The sequence below is a fragment of the Pseudopipra pipra genome, chromosome 21, assembly GCF_036250125.1.
Source record: "Pseudopipra pipra isolate bDixPip1 chromosome 21, bDixPip1.hap1, whole genome shotgun sequence".
NCBI classification, from domain to species: domain Eukaryota; kingdom Metazoa; phylum Chordata; class Aves; order Passeriformes; family Pipridae; genus Pseudopipra; species Pseudopipra pipra.
The window spans coordinates 7,167,455-7,185,547 of NC_087569.1; the positions used below are offsets into that span (position 1 = coordinate 7,167,455).

Sequence of the window (18,093 nt, forward strand, 5' to 3'; positions counted from 1 at the left end):
GGGGGCGCCCTGCGCGCGGCGCGCGGGGGAGCAGAGGGCGGGGGGTTTTTGTATGACGTCACACAGTTGAAGGCCACGCCTCTTAAAGCGGCAGCGCCCCCCTTTAGGGGAGCACGGGGGCTCGAGGGGTCATGGGGATCCTAGGGGGATGGGGGTGCACCCCCAATGGGGGCTGCCCGGCCCCGCTGAAGAAGACGCCCATCGCTTCTTCTAAAACACCAGTTCTTTTTATTAATGAAACAACCAAAAGATGGGGAGGGGGGCGGTGTCCCCTCCAGACAGGGGGCCGGGGTCACCAGCCCGGGCGGGACGCGGCGGTGGGGTGGGGGGGCATAGCCATGCCCGGTGCCCCTGCCCACCCCGTCACCCCCGGGACGCGCGGGGGAGGACGCGCCGGTGGCGGAGGGGACCCCCCGGGAGGGCGAAGCAAGCGGGGGGCCGGGAGCACACGCAGCATGCTGGGGGGCACGGGGGGGACACGTCCCTGCGTGGCGGCGGTGGGAGACACGAGGGTGCGGGGGGACCAGCCCTTTGCTGGGGGCGGCGAGGGGGGGCGAAGGGAGGGGGGCACCCACATGGTACCCACATGGCCAATCAAGCCTCTGGCCCACCCCCCGGGGCTTTATCCCCTCCCCGCTGCAGCCCCGGGGAGCCCTGTCCTTACCTGGAGGTCCCCACAGCGCTGCTCCCCCTGCCTGGGTCCCTCCTCCATCGCGGGGGCTGGGGGGGCTGCTGTGCCCCTGCGGGGGGGGTCTGGGGGAAGGGTGGAGTCCGAGGGGGCAGAATGGGAGGCGGGGACTCTCACTGGCTCAGGGGGTGAGGGGGGTAGGATGGGGTCCAGGGACCCCCACTGGCTCAGCCCCCCATGAGCCCGGTGTGGGGGGCTGGGTGACAGTGGGGCTCGGACAGACCCCACAGGGGTCTGGGTGGGCTGGAGGTGGCAGGGGGGTGGCCGGTGCCCAGGTGGGTCCCGCCAAGTGCTCGGCTTGAGTCTCCTTGGGAGAGGTGTTCCCGGCCCGTGCCGGGGGCCGGTGGGCACGGGGAGGCCCGGGAGGGGTGGCTGCGGTGCCCAGCTCCACACTGCCCACGCCTAGATGGACACCTCATACTCCCTCGTGTCCTGCAAAGAAAACAGACTGCAAGGGGTTGGACACTCGGCAGCGTGACGGGGTGCCTTGGGCGGGGACAGGGCATCTCCCACCCCATAGGGACCTGGGGGCACATCCCAGACCACAGATGGCCCTGGGGATGCAGGTACCATCCCATGTGTGGTCCCTGGACAGATACTCAATCCCGTGTGTAGTTCCTGGATGGATGTCCAATCTAATGCATAGTCCCTGGGATGAATGTTCCAGCTGATGTGCTGTACATGGTCCCTTGATGGATATCCCAGCTGGGTATCCCAGACTGATGTGTGGTGCCTAGATGGACGTCCCATCCTATGAACAGCCCCTGGATAGGCATTCCATCCCACATGTTGTCCCTGTGCATGGTCCCTGGATGGACATCCCAGCTGATGTGTGGTCTCTGGATGCGTGTCCCACCCCATGTGTGGTTCCTAGATTGATGTCCATCCTGTGAATGGTCCTGGGATGGTTGTCCCATCCCATGTGTGGTCCCTGGATGGATGTCCTATCTAATGCACTGTCCCTGGAACACAAGACCCCATCCCACACCTGCCCCACCCCATGCACAGCCCCTGACCCAGGTGCCTGTGAGATGTAGGGTCTCTGGGGTGCCCAGCCCCAGTCAAGGGGTGTGGGGGCCAGTACTTACTCCTGTCTCATAGGTGGGATTGTCGAAAGCTGACTCCACGGTGATATGGTCGTAGGGGTGGGAGCCAGCAAGGGGCAGCTGCAGGGCCGGCTTCCCCTGGAGCCTGTGGGGAGAGAGGGCAGCTGGGGCAGGCAGCAGGGGGGCCATGAGTACCCCACGGGGCGACAGGGGCCAGTGGGCCACTCACTTGGAGAAGTAGAGATAAATGCCCCCGATGAGCAGGGCCACCACCAGCACGGGCAGGAAGACAGCGATGGCAACGTTGGTGCCCTCCAGTGCCGTCCCCGAGGGCACGGCCTTGGCTACAGCTGTGTGGGAAAGTTGGGGGCTCACTGAGGGGACACCCCACAATGGCCGCACCCCAGGTGCCCCTCTGCACCCCAGCACCCCAACACCCCCTTGCCCTTACCGTCCAGGTTGCGGTTGCTGTAAAACTCATCGTAAGAGGCTGCAGAGGGTGAAAGAAAGAAAGAAAGAAAGGGTGGAGTGAGAAGTGGGATGCCAAGCAATGCCAGCGGGGTGCTGGGGGGTGTGTGGGGGTCCTCTCACCCGCCTTGCAGATGGGAGGGGGGCCGCTCCAGCGCGAGGGGTGCCCAGGCAGGCAGCGCAGGCTGCCCTCGCCCAGCAGCGCCCGGCCAGCGGTGCAGGAGAAGTGTAAGGTGGCTCCTGCCGGGTACAGACGCCGCTCCGGGTTCTGCCTCCCGCCCGCCGGCACACCGGGGTTGTGGCAGGGCTCGTATGTCTCTGCTGCAGGGCAGTGGTATGGTGGCATCAGCGCTTGCCATCAGCTTGGGTGACATGCCCAGGGAGGGGGTACCCAACTCACGGATGCACTTGGGGAGACGGTCGCTCCACTTGGGCCCCCCTGCAGCACGGTCGTGGCAGGTGAGAGTCCCAGCACCCGCCAGGACATAGCCTTTGTCACAGACGTACTGCACGGTGGCTCCCACAGGGAATTTAGGGTTGGAGACCACCCTGCGGCTGTGCTCGGCATCCCCGGGGTCCCGGCAGGTTGTCACTGCAGGAGGGATTGACCAATGGTGACGGTGGCCGGGGACACACCGCAGGGCAGGGGGACACTGGCGGGCCACTCACCCCGCTCGCAGGAGGGCAGGTCACCGCTCCACGTCAGGTCCCAGTGGCACATCAGGAGGTCAGTGCCGGTCAGCTGGAAGCCAGGGTAGCAATGGAAGGTGACCACAGTGCCATGGAGAAGCTCCGGCTGTGAGGACGTCTTCCAGCCATTGGCAATTTCTGGCAGCTCGGGGCAGGTGTCGTTGCGGGGGACCTCTGTGGGGATGGAGAGGTGAACAGGGCACTGGGGACAGCAGGGACACTCGTGACACTGTCCTGCCAGTGGGGCTCACCAGAAAAGTGGATGACAAAGCCCTGTCGATAGGCGAAGGGGCCGGCACCGGGGTCAGACTGGAACTGGACGGTGACGTCAGCGGTGGAGGCGTAAAGCTTGAAGCGTCCGCGGGCACCCGTGTACTGACCCAGGATTCGTGCCGTCAGGTCATCCCCGTCGTAGAAGGTCAGCATGTCCCCCGAGCCAAGCCGCAGCCTGGGGCATTGGGGCCATGAGGGCGGGAGGTGCATGGACCCCCCCATCCCACCATCCCCATCCCGGGCCATCCCCACACTCACACGCGGACATCCAGCATGATGCGCTTGTCCTCCTCCACGTGCAGCCCCCAGATGCAGTCCTGGCCCTTGCCATACGCCTCTGGCCAGTTGGGTGACAGCACCACACCAGCTGTGTCTGTCAGCTCCCCGCTGCACACCGCTGTGGGCAGACACCGGGCTCGGCACCGCCACAGGGCACCCACCACAGCACCCTCCACCCAGCGCCCAGGACCTAGTCCAGCACTTACCATCCCCACTGGCTCCAGCTCAAGCACGCACCATGATATGGCAGTTCCAGCACCCATTGTAGCTCATCCCTGTCTCCAGCACCCACCATTCCCATTGTCTCCAGCTCCCACCATGTCCCTCAGCTCCAGCAACAGCACGGTGGCTCCAGCATCTCTCATGTCCCATCCTCAGCTCCAGCGTCCACAGCAACCCCCAGCCCCCGTGGCACCCTCCAGCCCCGACACCCATCAAACCTCCAGTTTCAGCCCCCCTGGCCCCCCAGTCCTGGCACCCACCACGGCAAGCTGGTTCTGTCTCGTTCCACTGGGGGTCACTGGGGTCAACACACTCGATGATGGTGGAGCCCTGCTCCAGTGTGTAGCCAGGGTCACAGCTGAACTCCACTGTGGTGCCCACAGGGTACCGGGGGTCACTGGCCGTGAAGTTCCCATACTTGACGAAGGGCTCATAGCAATGCCCCTGCTCGAAGGCTGTGGGCACAGGAGTAAAGGTCTGCAGGGGCCAGGCAGGCACAGGGATGTTTGGGTGCCCCCCTACGCCCCGGCCCCATACCCTCATAGCGCAGTGCCATGCCCGCAGCAGCCCCGCTGCTGTCGGTGGTGAGCTCCACGAAGAAGTGGCGCCCAGTGCTGAGCAGCCCCTCGATGGGCAGGTACTCCACCTCGTAGGAGTCGTACACTGGTGGTGCCTCCACGTTGTTGCCATTGCGGATGATGAGCCTGCCAAGGCATGACAGGGGCAGGGTGCTGTGGTGGCCATGGCCAACAGCACCATGCTTGGGCATGGTGAATAGCACCCACCCTTGGGTATGGCTAGTGGTATCTTCCTTGAACGTGGCCAACAGCACCCGTCCTTGACTGTGGCCAATGGCCAACAGTGGCCGCACCTGACCAACTACAGCCATTTTGAATATGACCAATGGTACCCACCCCTGGTCATGGCTGATGGATTCCATCCTGGGATATGGTCAGTGATACCCATCCACATGCATGACCAGCATCCCCCATCCTTGAATATGGCCAACAACACTCATCCTTGAACACAGCCCTGTGCAGGGCTGCCCCAGAGTGTCCCCACCCCTCAAGCCCCCCAGCCTCAGGGCCAAACCTGTCATCGTCCTCTGCCAGTGACACCTTCTCAAAGTGGAGGTGCAGGCGGTGGCCATCGGGCGCCTCCAGTAGCCAGTGGCATGTCAGGTTGTTGCTGTAGTTCCCAGGGAAGCCGGGCGAGACTATGCGTCCCACTGTGGCATTCCGGACTACCCCGCCGCACGCGGCTGCGGGAGAGGGACCATCAGTGGCCAACTGTGCCGTGCCAGCTGTGCCGTGTCCCCACAGTGCCGGTGCTTACCAAGGCAGAGGGGCTCACGGGCGCTCCAGAAGGGGCGGGTGGCGTTGCGGCAGAGCAGCCGGCGGGCACCCTGCAGCTGGTACCCCGTGGTGCAGCGGAAGCGGGCGTCCCCACCGGGGTGCAGGCTGCTGACGGAGACCTCCCCGAAAGCCGGCCGTGCGGGGAAGGGGCAGCTCAGCAGGTAGGCTGGGGGCAGGTGCTGATGTTACCAAGGGCAGGGGGGCAACATACCCCTCCAGATCCCAGCACCCACCTCCCCAGCCCCCCACAAAATGCCTGGGTGCTGCAGGACTGGGTGACATGGTGCTATGGCTGCCAGGAATTATGCCAAATGAGCCTGTAATTGCTCACACCAATTAGCTCTCCGTGAGCATTCTTCACCCGGTCAGTGCCCCCTTAAACCTGCCAGCGGCACAGATAAACTCGTGGTGCATGACCACACTCCAAGTTAGTGCCATGTCAGTAGGGAAGGCCCCCAGGAGGTACAGGGGAGTCTCTGTTCCTATACCTTGGTAGTGAAAGTGGTAGGATCCAGGGCTGGGGGGCCGGGGACTCTGGAAGCGGAGGGTGAGGAGGTTGGCTGGGCTGCGGATGACCTGGCCCCGCAGCAGGAAGGACTCATTGGCCAGGAGGATGGGCTCCAGGCCCCCTGCACTCTCCACTGTCAGCGTCTCCCCCTCTGCCAGGCTGATGTTCTCCACCTGCAGGGGACACAAGTGTCACCACCACAGCATCACCCCACATCCAGCTCGGAGCTGGTCCTTGAGTGGCTTCTCCATGGTCGATAGTGCACTGGAGCTTGTCTGCACAGGGCAGCACCTTTCAAACATGGTTAGCAGCACCATAAATCATCCTCCATGCCAAGAGAGGCTGGGACCAGCCAGCAGCCCTGCTGGAGCACCATGACACAGCCAGACCCACGCCGACAGCCTCGTCCACAGCCAGGTGTGTGTTCCAGCCCCTTGGAGCAATTTGCTATTAATGATCTTAATTAAGCTGTGCTGCATGGTGAGGAGCAGCAGCACTGGTGAGTGTGGGCTGGAGTGAGGCTGATGGTGGAGATGCTGCCTTTGGCTCACCACCAGCTTTCAGCAAGCCACGGCACTGCCCCGCGGCACCTTCAGCAGCGGGTCCAGCAGAGACAGGGACACATGGCCACGTGCCGCTGACAGCAGCAGCATGTGCACTCAGCACAGCAGGATTTGCTGTCAGCCTCTGCTCCTGGCAGATGGGCTCTGGGCGTTCCTGGCTCTGCACCACAGCACGGCACCTGCCGGCATTGCTTACACCTTCTCCATCAGGGCTTCGTTAATTAAATCTCACAGCACTTCTTTGTGATGGGTGCCAGCCACGGCAGCTGGTGGGCACGGAGCATCCTGGGACATCCCATCAACTCATGCACCCACATTTCTGCGCTGGAGCCTGAGGATGGGCAATGCCCTGAGCCACTCTGCTGGCTTAGGGACACAGGAATGGGAACAAGGACATGGACAAGACCATGTGCTTGCTGCACCCTGCACAGCCACACAGCCATGGCAGGGAGCAGGGGACATCCCACACTTGTCTGCAGGCACTTGGCACCTGTCCCACCCGCAGCCCTCAGCTCACCTTGAGCTCCACACCATAGCCAGGGTAAACAGAGATGGTGTAGGTGCAGTCCAGGCTGCCATCATAGGGGACACCAGCTGGCTCCGGGGACACCAACCAACCCTCAGGACCCGCCAGCGTCCGGTTACAGGGAGCTGATGACAGACAAGATCCCGGCTCAGTCGCACTTCACCCCAGTTCCCCCCAACTTCCTCCCCAGTACTCACCTGGCCCCTGCAGTGTGGTGACGGTGGTGGTGGTGATGGTGGAGGTGGTTGTGGTTCCCTCCTCATCCCCAGGCACCACAGCAGCCCCAGTGCGGGGTGCCGGGGATGTGCCAGCAGTGGTGGGTGCCTGGCTGGGGGATGCAGTGCCTGACTCTGACACCCCAGGGGGGGACCACGAAGGATCAGCATCTGGCACAGCCCCCCATGCCTCCCCCCATGGCCCGGAGCGCCCTGCTGGTGTGGTCAGTGGGTCAGTGGGGAAGGCAGGCCGAGGCAGGGCAGGGGTGTGAGGTGAGGGCTTGGGGGCTGGGGGGCCAGGGGCCGGCTGGAGGGCACCGGAGGGGAGGAGGGGGCCAGCACCAGCGGGCAGGAATGGTGCCTGGGCCAGGTAGTCCTTCTTCAGGAAGGCTTCATGCAGCAGGTCCTCCAGCAGCGGGTGGTGGTTGAGGATCTTCAGCGTGGGTGCCGTGCTCACAAAGTGAGCCTCTGTCTCCCGCTCCGCCGGGGTGGGCAGCGCCGTCGGCTCAACTTCAGCGCTCTCCCCGGTCTTCCTCTCCAGCCCGTTGAAGCCTGGAGGGAAGAAAGAACATGGGATGCTGGGAACAGGTGGACTGAAGCTGTACGGGGGACTGACAGGGAATGGGGAACTGGTGATGAACTAGGGACTGATGCTTCAGCATGGACCAACAGTGTGCTCGATGTGACACCTGGGACCAACCCTTGGCCATGGACTGATGCTGTGTCAGGTATGGATGCAGCTCTGGGGACTGGTACCTCACTGGGGAATGATGCTGGGGCAGTATCACAGACCTGTGCTGCACTGGGAACTGATGCTGCACCAGGGATCAACATTTCCCCATGAACTAGTCTTTGACCACAGGCCAGTGCCTCTCTGAGGTTTAATGCTTTCCTGCACACCAATATTCCTTCAAAATCAGGATGGCAAGCAAGTACATCAAGCACATGCAGTGGGACCCCACCAACCTTCTCCCAGCATACCCTTCACTGGGGCAGTCCTGGCAATTAAGCCCTGGCTAATTAATGCACAGCTGCAGCTTGTATCATGTGAAGGGGTCCCCACCCCTGCCATGAGCCAGCTCTTCTGGGGACAGCCCTGGGGTTGGCGTTCCTAGTCACAGATTGTCCTTCTACACAGAGGTGGCCATGCTGTGCCAAGGCCCCCCCAGGACCCCACATCCTTGTGGTGCAGGCACCAGGTGATTAACATGACTGCCATGACCAGCTGCACCAGGAATGTCACTGGAGCCTGGGACCCTGCTCCTGGCCACCAGTGCAATGAGTCTGTGAGAACTCCTCTCCAGCCATGCTGTCTCTGAGTAACGTCAATCTGCAGGGGACCACCTCCACTTACACTCCCCACCTCTCACCCACAGCCACAGGGATCCCCCCACCACAGCCCCATGTCCCTTCCCGAGCATTAGTCCCTGAGCAAACCCGCAGCGTGCCCAGCCCAGCCGCTTACAGCCTTCAGACCAAAAATTAAAAGGGAATTTCATCAGTCCTAATGAGTCACCCAGCATCTCCCGCTCCTGGATCTGGCACAGCACTGTCCCCTCTCCCGCCAGGTGCGGCTCCCCAGCCCCTCTGTGCTGCAGCAGGGGGGATGCCACGGTGGCACCCAGCATCCCTCTGAGGCCTGGTGCGGGGCACGAGGCCACAGCAGCGCGTGGGCACATCTCGCTGCTGTGCACAGGCACTGATGACACGATACTGCCAATTACCGGGTAATTATCCCGATCCCTAGCAGGGCAGGGCCCCGTGAAGATTAATTACTCTGCTACTGCTGCTTTTAAGGGACTATTAAGAGACATTATCTTGGGTGTGCAGCGTGGTGGGGAGACGCTGGATGCTGGGAGGCATCCTCACACCCCCCTGCCACCCACCCTGTGTCCCCACTCCCCCACTGCCATCGCCCTGGGATGGTGATAATGCCCTGGGCACAGCAGGGAAGTGAACACCTGCCCACACTGGTTCTGAAAGGTTCACTTGCCCCCCAGCAAGGCCAGAATTATATTTTAATAGGATCCATTTATTTGAACATAAAAGTTAATGAGTTTATGCTGAAGGGCGCCAAAATCTCCGCTAGGCTTTAATAGCAGATTAGTGCTCAGGGCTGAGCCCTGTGCTGCCACGGCTGCCCCACACAGTGAAGGCTGGGGTAGAGATGCCCATCTCACCTTCCTGAACACCCCTGCCCATGGGCAACTCACCTGCCCGGAGTGCTGGGAGGCACAGTGGTCCCCATTGAGGCTACTGGGTGAGGCCAGACCCCACAGCAAGGATCCTAAAGCAGGTCCCATCTGGATACTGTGCATCCTGACCTGGGGAGCGTGTAGGCACCAGACACTGCCCTGGGCTTCGTGGATTGATCTGGGTACCATGAGATGGTCCTGGCACCAGGGGATGCTCAGGACCCAGGATTGTCTTGACCCTCAAGGGATGCAGGATGCTCAGCCCACTGTGGAAGGCACCGGATGCCCAGCTGCTGCCACTCATGCCCCGTGAACACCACAGGATTAGAGCCTCCACCTCCACAGATGTCTCTAAGCAGCTTATCTCCAGTGCCACAACTATGTCCCTCCCACGCCCCCAAGGTGACCAGGGACCTCTGACATGGGACTAGCTATCCATCAGCCACCCCTCTGGCCCCTGGCACCCACAGGGACCCTCCAGAGCTCAGAGTGGGCACAGACCCTTGCAAAGGGGTTGTCAGGTCCCCGCTGGCCATGTGCCTGCCGGTGTCCCTGGGCACAGCTGCCACGTGCCCATGGCTGCAGCCAGGACGGGGTCCTAATCCCTCACATTGGCTTTGCTGGGCGGGAGTTTATTAACGGCAGCCGGGAGATGCCAGAGACTAATCCGGCTGTGGCGGGCGGCTGCCCCCCCAACGGGAATCGATGCTGCCTGCTGTCACAAATAAATAAATAAGGCAGCACGAGGCCGCCTGGGGAGCACCGATCGATGCTGCCCGCCAAGAAAGCAATAACAGAGTGCCCAGCTTGGGGAGGGGACAGGACAGGGCCCTTGGTGGCTCCAGGAACATCACAGTGCCATGGCATGGTAGTATTCCTTGCCTCAGTTTCCCCTTCTGTAGGAGTGGGCAGGCAGGAGGCATCTTGGGCGCAGTGGGGAGGGACTCACAGGATTCCAGGTTTATTTTCCAATTTAAAATCCAATCTGGCTTTACCCCCATGGCCAGGGCCGGCAGCCGTGATTAATGAGCTGTCAGGCAGCCAATGCCATGCTCCCCCACCCACAGCCTCCACACTCTGTCACCCACAGCCCCCAGCCCCCTGAACTGCTCCCAGATCCCAAAGCAGGCGCAGGAGATGGAACGTGCACTGTTGATGCCAGATCCCCATCTGTCCCATCCTGGTGTCTCTGCAGACCCCTAGCAGGGAGCAAGGCTTGCTTTCAGCGGGAAGGGCAATGTGGGCAGGAGCAGGCAGGGAATACAGGTGGGTGCAGGTGGTGGCTGGGCAGGTGTAGGCAGCATGGGAATACAGGCAGTGTCGGGATGCAGGCAGGCATGGGCAGGCAGTGTAAGGATGCAGGCAGGGGTGTGTGGGCACAGGCAGGGCTATGCAGCCAGCTCCCCTGACATCCAGCTGACACCACTGCCATGCAGCCGAACCACTGGCACCCAGCTTGGTGAGCTGGGAATGCCTTTGGCACCTATGCTGGCATCCATGTCCTGCCACCCCGTGACCACCTCCATCCTGGCACGGCCAGTGACCCCAGATGCCCATGGCCAAGCTTAGACTGTTAGAGCAGCTGGGGAGGCAACCCAAGGGGTGTCCCGGTGGCCGGGGACACTGCCAGCGAGTATGGCCGCCAGCCCTGGCAGCTACCAGAGGAGCTCTGCTTTAATATTCATGGCAGCGCTGGTGGGGAAGCATTTGACCTTGTATGTTTTGCGATTCTCCTTGAATTGAACAGTCATTTACCCGCTGACACATGTCACGTCACCGCAACCGGTTCCCTGGAGCATCGCGGCGGCCGAGCGCCGGCTGACACACCGAACACCCCGAGCGTCACCGACACCGGGTGGGCACGAGGGCAGAGCACAGCGAGCACCAGGGTGCCCATCCCTGGGGCTTTTCTCCCTCCCCATCCGGCGGATGCCAGTGGTGCCCTCATCCCCTCCCCGTCACCCACGGCCCATGTAATCCCAGTTCCCCGCTCTCCCTGTGGAGCTAATGGGTTTGTACAGCAATTTCCCTGCACGGCGGCAGCGGGGATAAATTGTATGTCTGCTGCTATTTCAGACCCAAGCACTGTGTGGTGCCACATCCCCCCTCTCTGTGCTGATCAGCCCCTCCAGCTCTGCATCAGGATCCCCTGTGACAGAGACCTCACTGCTATGCCACCCCGTAGTGCCCACGGTGTGGACAGCAGTCCCCCATGGGGCTCAGTGTAAGCTCTGGACCCCCCCAGCATCCATCACAGCTCACCCTGCTGCGTGACAGAGGAGCACCCAGCTCTCGGAGCACTCCTGGGTCCTGGAGGTGCCTGCCCAGGGTGGGTGGGAATCAGACAGGGAGAGCAGAGCCACGCTGCCCTCCCAGCTCCCATCTCCCCTTCCCTGCCCGCTGCCAGCGACAGTAATTGAAGTCGGTTGCGGGAGGCGAGCGAGAGCTGCTTGTCGGGCTCTGCGTTGGACTGCTCAGCCATGTCATCCTTCTCGCAGACACCATTCCCTCCCATCGCCGCCCGCTCCCACCGGAACCAGCATCCCAGCTGCCTCCAGCACCGGCTCCCTTCCAGCCAACCCCACACTCTGCCCCATCACTGCTCTTCCTATAGGATGAACCATCCATTTCTAGAAGCCACCAGGGGCTGATGCCATGGCCACATTCCCCCTTGCTGCCATCTCCCAGGGCAGCTGGGGACCACCAGAGCCCACCCTGCCTGAGCATCGCCCCACGCATCACCCAGCATTGGCTGATCTGGCATTTCAAGCACCTCTCTCCATTTTCACAGGGTCAGAGCAGCGTTCTTGCAGCTGATTAATATTTGATCCCTTCAGCACAGCTCGTTACTGCATTTAAATTATATATGTAATAATTCCTACTGGCACAGCGAGCGTGCGGACTGGCTCCTGATGCTTCTCCTGCGGGCTGGGGATTGAGTGCATCCTCAGCCTTGGCCAGTGGGACCCCCCTGGCACCTTGGAAGATGTAATGAGCAGTGCCAGGTCTCAGCACAGGGCAGGCTGGCAGTAAGCCAGGCAGATAGAGGCATCCCCAGCTGCCTCTGGCAGGTCCAGGCAGCCTCTTCACCCACCCAAGGATGGTTGTGGTGGGAGCAGTGCTGGTCCTCCAGCTCACCCCATCTCCCTGGAAGCAGGAGGAAGGGATGCTGCTGTTCTGAGCTCCCTGCCTGCGACTGGAGGGAATCCATTACCTCCCTGGTTATAGGCAGCTTTCAGAGGCAATCTTTCAATTGTGCGCATTTAAAGAATTGATTGGAAGCGAAATTATCCTCTCCCGTCAGAGCCACTGGAGACACAACTTCATCTGCTTCCCCCAGGGGCTGTTGGTGCTCCTGGGGGACCCCGCAGTCAGGGTCAGCCCCAGCCCCCACCCTGGCATGGGGCTCCATATGGGAAAACAGCCCTAGAGAGCCCCATGCCAGCCTGGGGGTCCCACTGGCAGCACAGGGGGGGCATCTCCCCACTGCTCTGCACCAGGCCTGGGGGTGCCCTTGTCACGTCCTTGCCCAGGCTTCTTTGCGCCCCATTTTCCCCCACATTCCTCCTGCCCTGGCTCTGCCTGGCAGCCCTGCCTGGCACAGCACTCTGTGCTGAATTCGTTCCCACCACCGCAAACCCACAGACGATCCCTGCGGCAATCAGGCTCCCGGGGGATGGTGGGGGTGGTTGGCTCAGCCTGCGCCCCACATCCCCGCGGGACAGCCCTGCCCTCCCGCTCTCTGGCTTAAGAGCATTATCCAGATAATCCTGGCCTGGCGGCACGGCAGCGTGGCGGTGACGAACTCCTCCGAGGCATGCAGGGCACGGGCACACACGCCGTTAATTACTGTAGCAGACGCCTGCCTCCTACCCCAGCCCCTTCCTCACACCGAGACCCCAGCCTGCACCCACATCCCCAGAGACACCATGTCCCCATAATACATCTTCCCCACAGTGCATCTGGCTGATGTTGGATGCTGTAGCACACCTCAAGGGGGCACAGCCAGGGCTTGCCCCCTCCCACAACCCGCACTGCTTCTCATTACCCCCAAGCTGCCAGGACCCCAAATTACAAGGAGCTCCCTTCAGTGTGGCTAAGATGACCCCCTCAAAAAATGTCCGGTCTGCCATGGCTTTGGAGAGTTGAGGAGAGGGGCTGCAGTGGGGCAGGGTGAATGGAGACTTGCCTGGCACCATACCACCCAGCTGCAACAGTACTGCGGGGTCCAGAACCCACTCTCTGCTGGGGAAAATCCCTGTGGGCACCAGGGGCTGGTGCTGCCCCATGGCTGGGGGAGGAGAGATGCAGGATCAGACCCTGCATTGCCATCACTCAGAGGGCATCACCAAGCCCCCAGCCTGACTGAGGGGTCCAAGATCCCCCGTGCCCGTGTCCTCCAGACCCATGGCTCATCCCCATCACACACCAGCCCATCAATGCCAAGCCAAGGCCACAGTAACACTGAGAATGGTGGTGCTGCATGGAAATTGGGGTGCTCTGTGGAAGCCCTGCCTGATGAGGGACAGGGAGCTGGGGCCCACAGGCAGCTCCTACTACGTGACAGGGGGCACAGTGTGGACAGGACTCCATGGGTCCCAGCCCTAGGAAAACCTAAGCACCTCCCAGGGTATCCCTACTTCTAAGACACCGGGAAATGCACATGCAGAGTTTAATTAACTTTATTGATATTCAGAAATTAGGGGACTGACTAGAGGTAATTGCTCATTAGAAATCATTAAACTGACACAGTAAGCACTAATCTATCTGCCTTGGGGGAAACCTGCCCTGCCCAGGGCTCTCCCCCCAGAACAGAGCCAGTGACACAGACCCCCTCCAGGCTCACCACCCCTCTGGCAGGGCAGGAGATGGGGGTGCTGTGGCATTGCCTCACTTGCTGCCCGCATTCACCCCCTCTCACAAGGAAGAAGGCTGTGGCAGCAGTCCCAGGCGGCAGAGCGAGCTGGGAATAGCAGCGGGCGCAGGGCCACGGCGCCCTTCCCCGGCTGGGCTCCGCTGCCAGATGGGGAGTTTATGTAACTCCCCGCACGGCTGCTGCCTGCAGCCGGTGCCCGCATCCTGCATCCAGCATCCCGCATCCCACCGGGGCCAGCGGGGCTGGACCATGACCCGCCCATCGCCCTGTGCATGGCCACAGTGGTCCAGGGCACCCCAATCCCTGACAAGTCTCCCCAAGACTCAGAGGGTCCCCAATCCTATTTTTGGGGCAGTGGAGTCATGAGGCATCGAGGCTGCCAGTGCCCCATGGGTGGCAGAGCCAGGGAGCCGAGCTGGGTGTTGGCTGCTCTCCTTGGGAAGGACCAACACCAGCCATCCCCACGTTCCCCACGCCCCTCCCGGAGACGGAGGTGTCACCCCAACAGAGGAAGGGGGGAAGAGCCAAATGCCCCGGTGCCCAGCATGGGGACTGCACGGAGGGACCGGATCACGGCGCAGACAGACGAAGGGCGGCTCGAAGGGCTCGTTGACCGCGGGCACGGGTCCCGCCGGGCGCTGCCGTGCCTGCCAAGCCCCCGGTGCCGCGGTGCCCTCCCCATCGCCGGTAATACCGGGGGCGGCGTTGCACCAGCCCGGCTGCAAACCGCTCTGCGCGTCCCCGGTGCAGGTGATGGGGCGGATAACGGGAATGGGGGCGGGGGTGGGGGGGGGATGAGATTCTCGGTTCACGGTGGGGGGGGCTCGCGGAGCGCCCCCGCCGCACCGGGGGCGAGCACGAGTTGGCAAAGTTTGGCGGCGACCGAGGTGGATTGAAGCCATCGGTACCGGGGAGGTGGTCGGTGTGTATGGCGGGGGGCGACCGGGGCGGGTGGGGGTGTCGGCCGGCGCTTACCGTGTGCCGGGGCGCGGAGCAGCGCGGCGAGGAGCGGCAGGAGCAGGGCGGGCGGCGGGCCCATGGCCGGCGGCGGTCGGTCAGCACCGCGGACAGCTCCGCTGCGGGCGCGGCGGCGGCGGCGGCGCCCTGAGCGGCGCCCGCCGATACCGGGGACGGCGGGGCGGCCGTAATGCTCCGAGCGCGGCGCACGCCAATCCCGCCGATGGAGGGGGGGGCTCTCCCCGCCTCTCCCTCACCCCCCCCGCCGCCCCGCCGTAGTTATCCGAGCGCGGCGCACACCAATCTCGCCGATGGAGGTTGGGGGGGGGGGCTCTTCCCGCCTCTCCCTCTGCCCCCCCCGCCGTAACGCTCCGAGAGCGGCGCTCGCCAATCCCGGGGACAGGGCGGGGGGGCGGCTGTAATGTTCCAAGTGAGGCGCTCGCCAATCTCAGGGACAAGGCAGGGAGCGGGGGGGGGGGGGGCTCTCCACCTCCCCCCGCCGCCGTAACTCTCCGAGCGCGGCGCCCTCCAATCCCGCAGGCTGGGGGGGGGGGTGCTCCTCCCTGCCACCCCACCCCCACGCCGTAACTCTCCGAGTGCGGCGCCTCAAAATGCTGGAAGATGAAGGATGGGGGAGGGGGACCTCCTACTCCCCCCCGCCCCGAATCCCGGGCTGGGAGCCACGGAGGGCTGTGGGAATGGTCCTCGGTGTCCACCTCATCATATCCTGCCTCCCCGCCATGCTACACCCTCCAGGACGCCCATCACAACCCCCCTCAGCTGCTCTTCCCCATCCCTAAATAGCCCAAATTTGGGCTGGGCTCATCATTCCCCCCAAGCAGAGACACCTGGATGCGGGGCAGCCCCCACGGCACAGAGGGGGAACCCTTTTCCTTATGGGGGGGTGCAACACCCCCTCCCCAGCCCCCTGCCTCGAGGACCCGGGGGACAGCCAGCCCTGCGATGGGCAGATGGCATTGGCACCGGCACCAAGCGGCTCCACGCTGGCTGATGGATGGCTCTTGCGGGTGTTAAAAATATGAAAAACCAGCTCTTTGTTTAATAACCCCCCTCCCCATCCCTGCAAAAGCCCAGATGGCTTCGCCTCGCTGGATCCCCCGCAGCCTGCCCAGCCCCGCCGCACACACGGCCCACGCAGCCAGCGCCGGTGTGGGTTTATTTTTAATCCCAGGTCCTGCTTTGCTGACACACATCATTCCTGTCACGGAGAACGGCAAACCACGTGCCACACAGATTGGCATGGGGAGGAAAGGGCAGGGGCCAGGCCCATGGCACGGGCTGTGTGCCGCCAGCCCCACAGCTGCAGTGGGAACAGAACTGGCAGTGATGCCAGGATCCTTCTCATCCCAGGGGTGCTGCTGGCTCTCCCACAAAGCACTTCCAGCTCTAAACCCAAAACTTTGATCTGCCGGTAGCTCCATTAATGTTTAATGCAGCAAAGCCCTGGTAGGGCTCGGAAGATGAGCATTTTGAGGCCAAATTGAAGTTTCTAATATTATGATATTCAAATAATTTTAATCCACCCGATGCTTCCCCAGGCATGTACCTGGACTGCTAATGAGGGGCTTCCTTCAGAGGCTGTTGGTTTTGACAAAAAACAAACAATTCTTTGCAGGTGACATCAAAGCATCAGGAATGGCGAGGACTGGGGAGAAAAATGGGGCTGAAAATGGGGGCAAACGTGCCTGGAGCCAGCATGTTGTGGCTGGGTAGGAAGCATGCCATAGTTCCCTCAGCTCCTTGGGGAATGATATCGCTCCCTAATTCTTTTTTAAGTGCTGATTTGTGCTTGATAGAGTATAAGGCCAGCACAGCTGGATGATGGGACTTTGAGAAGCTTCAGCTGCCATTCCAGGATACACCAGGTGCAATGGGTTCAGTGGGTGTAGAGTCCAGCACCTATCATGCCACATTCTGACCTTTGCCAAAGTTCCTCATTCCACAGTTCCCCATCTCCATGTGGATCAGGTGGCTCCTGCAGCCTGTGGCAGTTCCCCAAACCCCCATCTCCCCCTCCTCATGCCATTGCCAGTCTCGAGTTTTCCCATCCATCCACCCAGCCCACACAGGGAATATTTCATTTTTATTGAGCTCTCCTGACCTACACCAGCTGCTTAGGGAAATGGATTTCTTGCTGCCACGAGCATTGCTTCCAGTTAATATAAACACAGGTGAAGAGGACATGGCAGGGAAGATGGAGGCCCTGGCACAGGGCTGGGGGGACACCACAAAAATTCAGGCAAGATGAGGTCATGCAGCTGTTTTTTGGGGTCTGGGGGCACAGATTTCCCTGATGCCTGGGATCAGCCCTGGTTGGGTCACCCATGGAATGAAAGCAATGGCTTGAGGGGTCCCACAGAGCGATGGGGATGGTCGTCAGCACCACATCCATGGTCTTCCCAGCTCTGTAGCATCATGAGCAAGGCTTTTCCATCCATTCTGTTAACACACCACTAACGGGAGAGGAGTTCATTTTTACCATTTAACGTTTCACGGATAATTAATTATTCCTCATCTTTCCAGCAAAAAAGCAAGAGCAGGTAGAGGGGCTATTCAAAGCGAATAAAGTGAGCTGAAACCTTGGGAAATTGGTGAATTATTTGTAACATCAAAGGCGAGCGAGGATGTGCTGATTTAACAGCGCCCTGCGCGATGCAGAGCCCTGGGCATTGTGGTGGTGCTGAGACTGGGACACGCTCACTGCAGCAGTGGTTGTAGGCAACAGGGCAGATGAGGGGCCTGGGGGGGACCCCAACCCTTGCCCGGGCTCCCCATCCTCCTCCTCTCACCTCCCCATCTCTGTGAGCTGCCAGTTCCGCCTTTGCATGATGCCTGGGTGTCCCCATAACCTGGTGGGGGCCTCCAGCACTTTCCAAATCTTCATTCATCACCAGAGGCGAGTGGCAAAATAAATAATGATATTTAACGTTTTGTAATAACGACGATTAACCAGTAAATAATGCCTTTTACACCACAGAAGCCAGAGTAAATTAATTCCCCTAATTAGCTGTCAGGCAGCACGGGGCAGTGTCAGCAGCGGACAAAGCTGGCAGCCCTTGCCTGCGTTATCCCCCACCCTGAGGCATCACTGAATGTCCCCAAATCCCAAATCACACCCTAAAATTTTGCAGACTTGCAAAATCCACCACTGCCAGTGGGACACGGGGCTCTGTGCCACTTCCCAGCAGCTCTGGTGAGCCCTAAATCACCC

At 61.6% G+C, this 18,093-nt stretch overlaps 1 protein-coding gene across 2 annotated transcripts; it reads right to left on the bottom strand.

The window, feature by feature from the left end:
• Positions 1–205: 205 nt before the first annotated feature.
• Positions 206–15,277, bottom strand: SEZ6 (seizure related 6 homolog). 2 transcript variants are annotated; one of them, XM_064677474.1, is made up of 17 exons: positions 14,880–15,277; positions 6,816–7,385; positions 6,610–6,743; positions 5,510–5,702; positions 5,002–5,187; positions 4,759–4,927; positions 4,204–4,370; positions 3,927–4,121; positions 3,424–3,562; positions 3,144–3,340; positions 2,872–3,066; positions 2,603–2,794; positions 2,326–2,523; positions 2,186–2,224; positions 1,964–2,084; positions 1,777–1,879; positions 206–1,120 (listed from the first exon to the last, which is right to left on the bottom strand). In XM_064677474.1, exons 1-17 carry the CDS (start codon positions 14,941–14,943, stop codon positions 1,091–1,093), a joined length of 2,892 nt encoding a protein of 963 aa, XP_064533544.1. In that variant the 5' UTR covers positions 14,944–15,277; the 3' UTR covers positions 206–1,090. The 2 variants fall into 2 exon arrangements, with proteins under 2 accessions (XP_064533544.1, XP_064533542.1); XM_064677472.1 differs by having other exon boundaries at positions 206–1,136.
• Positions 15,278–18,093: the final 2,816 nt, after the last annotated feature.

Coding starts and splice junctions, on each gene's coding strand:
- SEZ6 (XM_064677472.1), bottom strand. CDS start 14,943: ATGGGCCCGCCGCCCGCCCTGCTCCTGCCGCTCCTCGCCGCGCTGCTC. Junction 5,703..6,609: donor GCTATGGTGTGGAGCTCAAG/GTGAGCTGAGGG, acceptor TGTCCCCTGCAG/GTGGAGAACATCAGCCTGGC. Junction 4,122..4,203: donor CATGGCACTGCGCTATGAGG/GTATGGGGCCGG, acceptor CTGTGCCCACAG/CCTTCGAGCAGGGGCATTGC.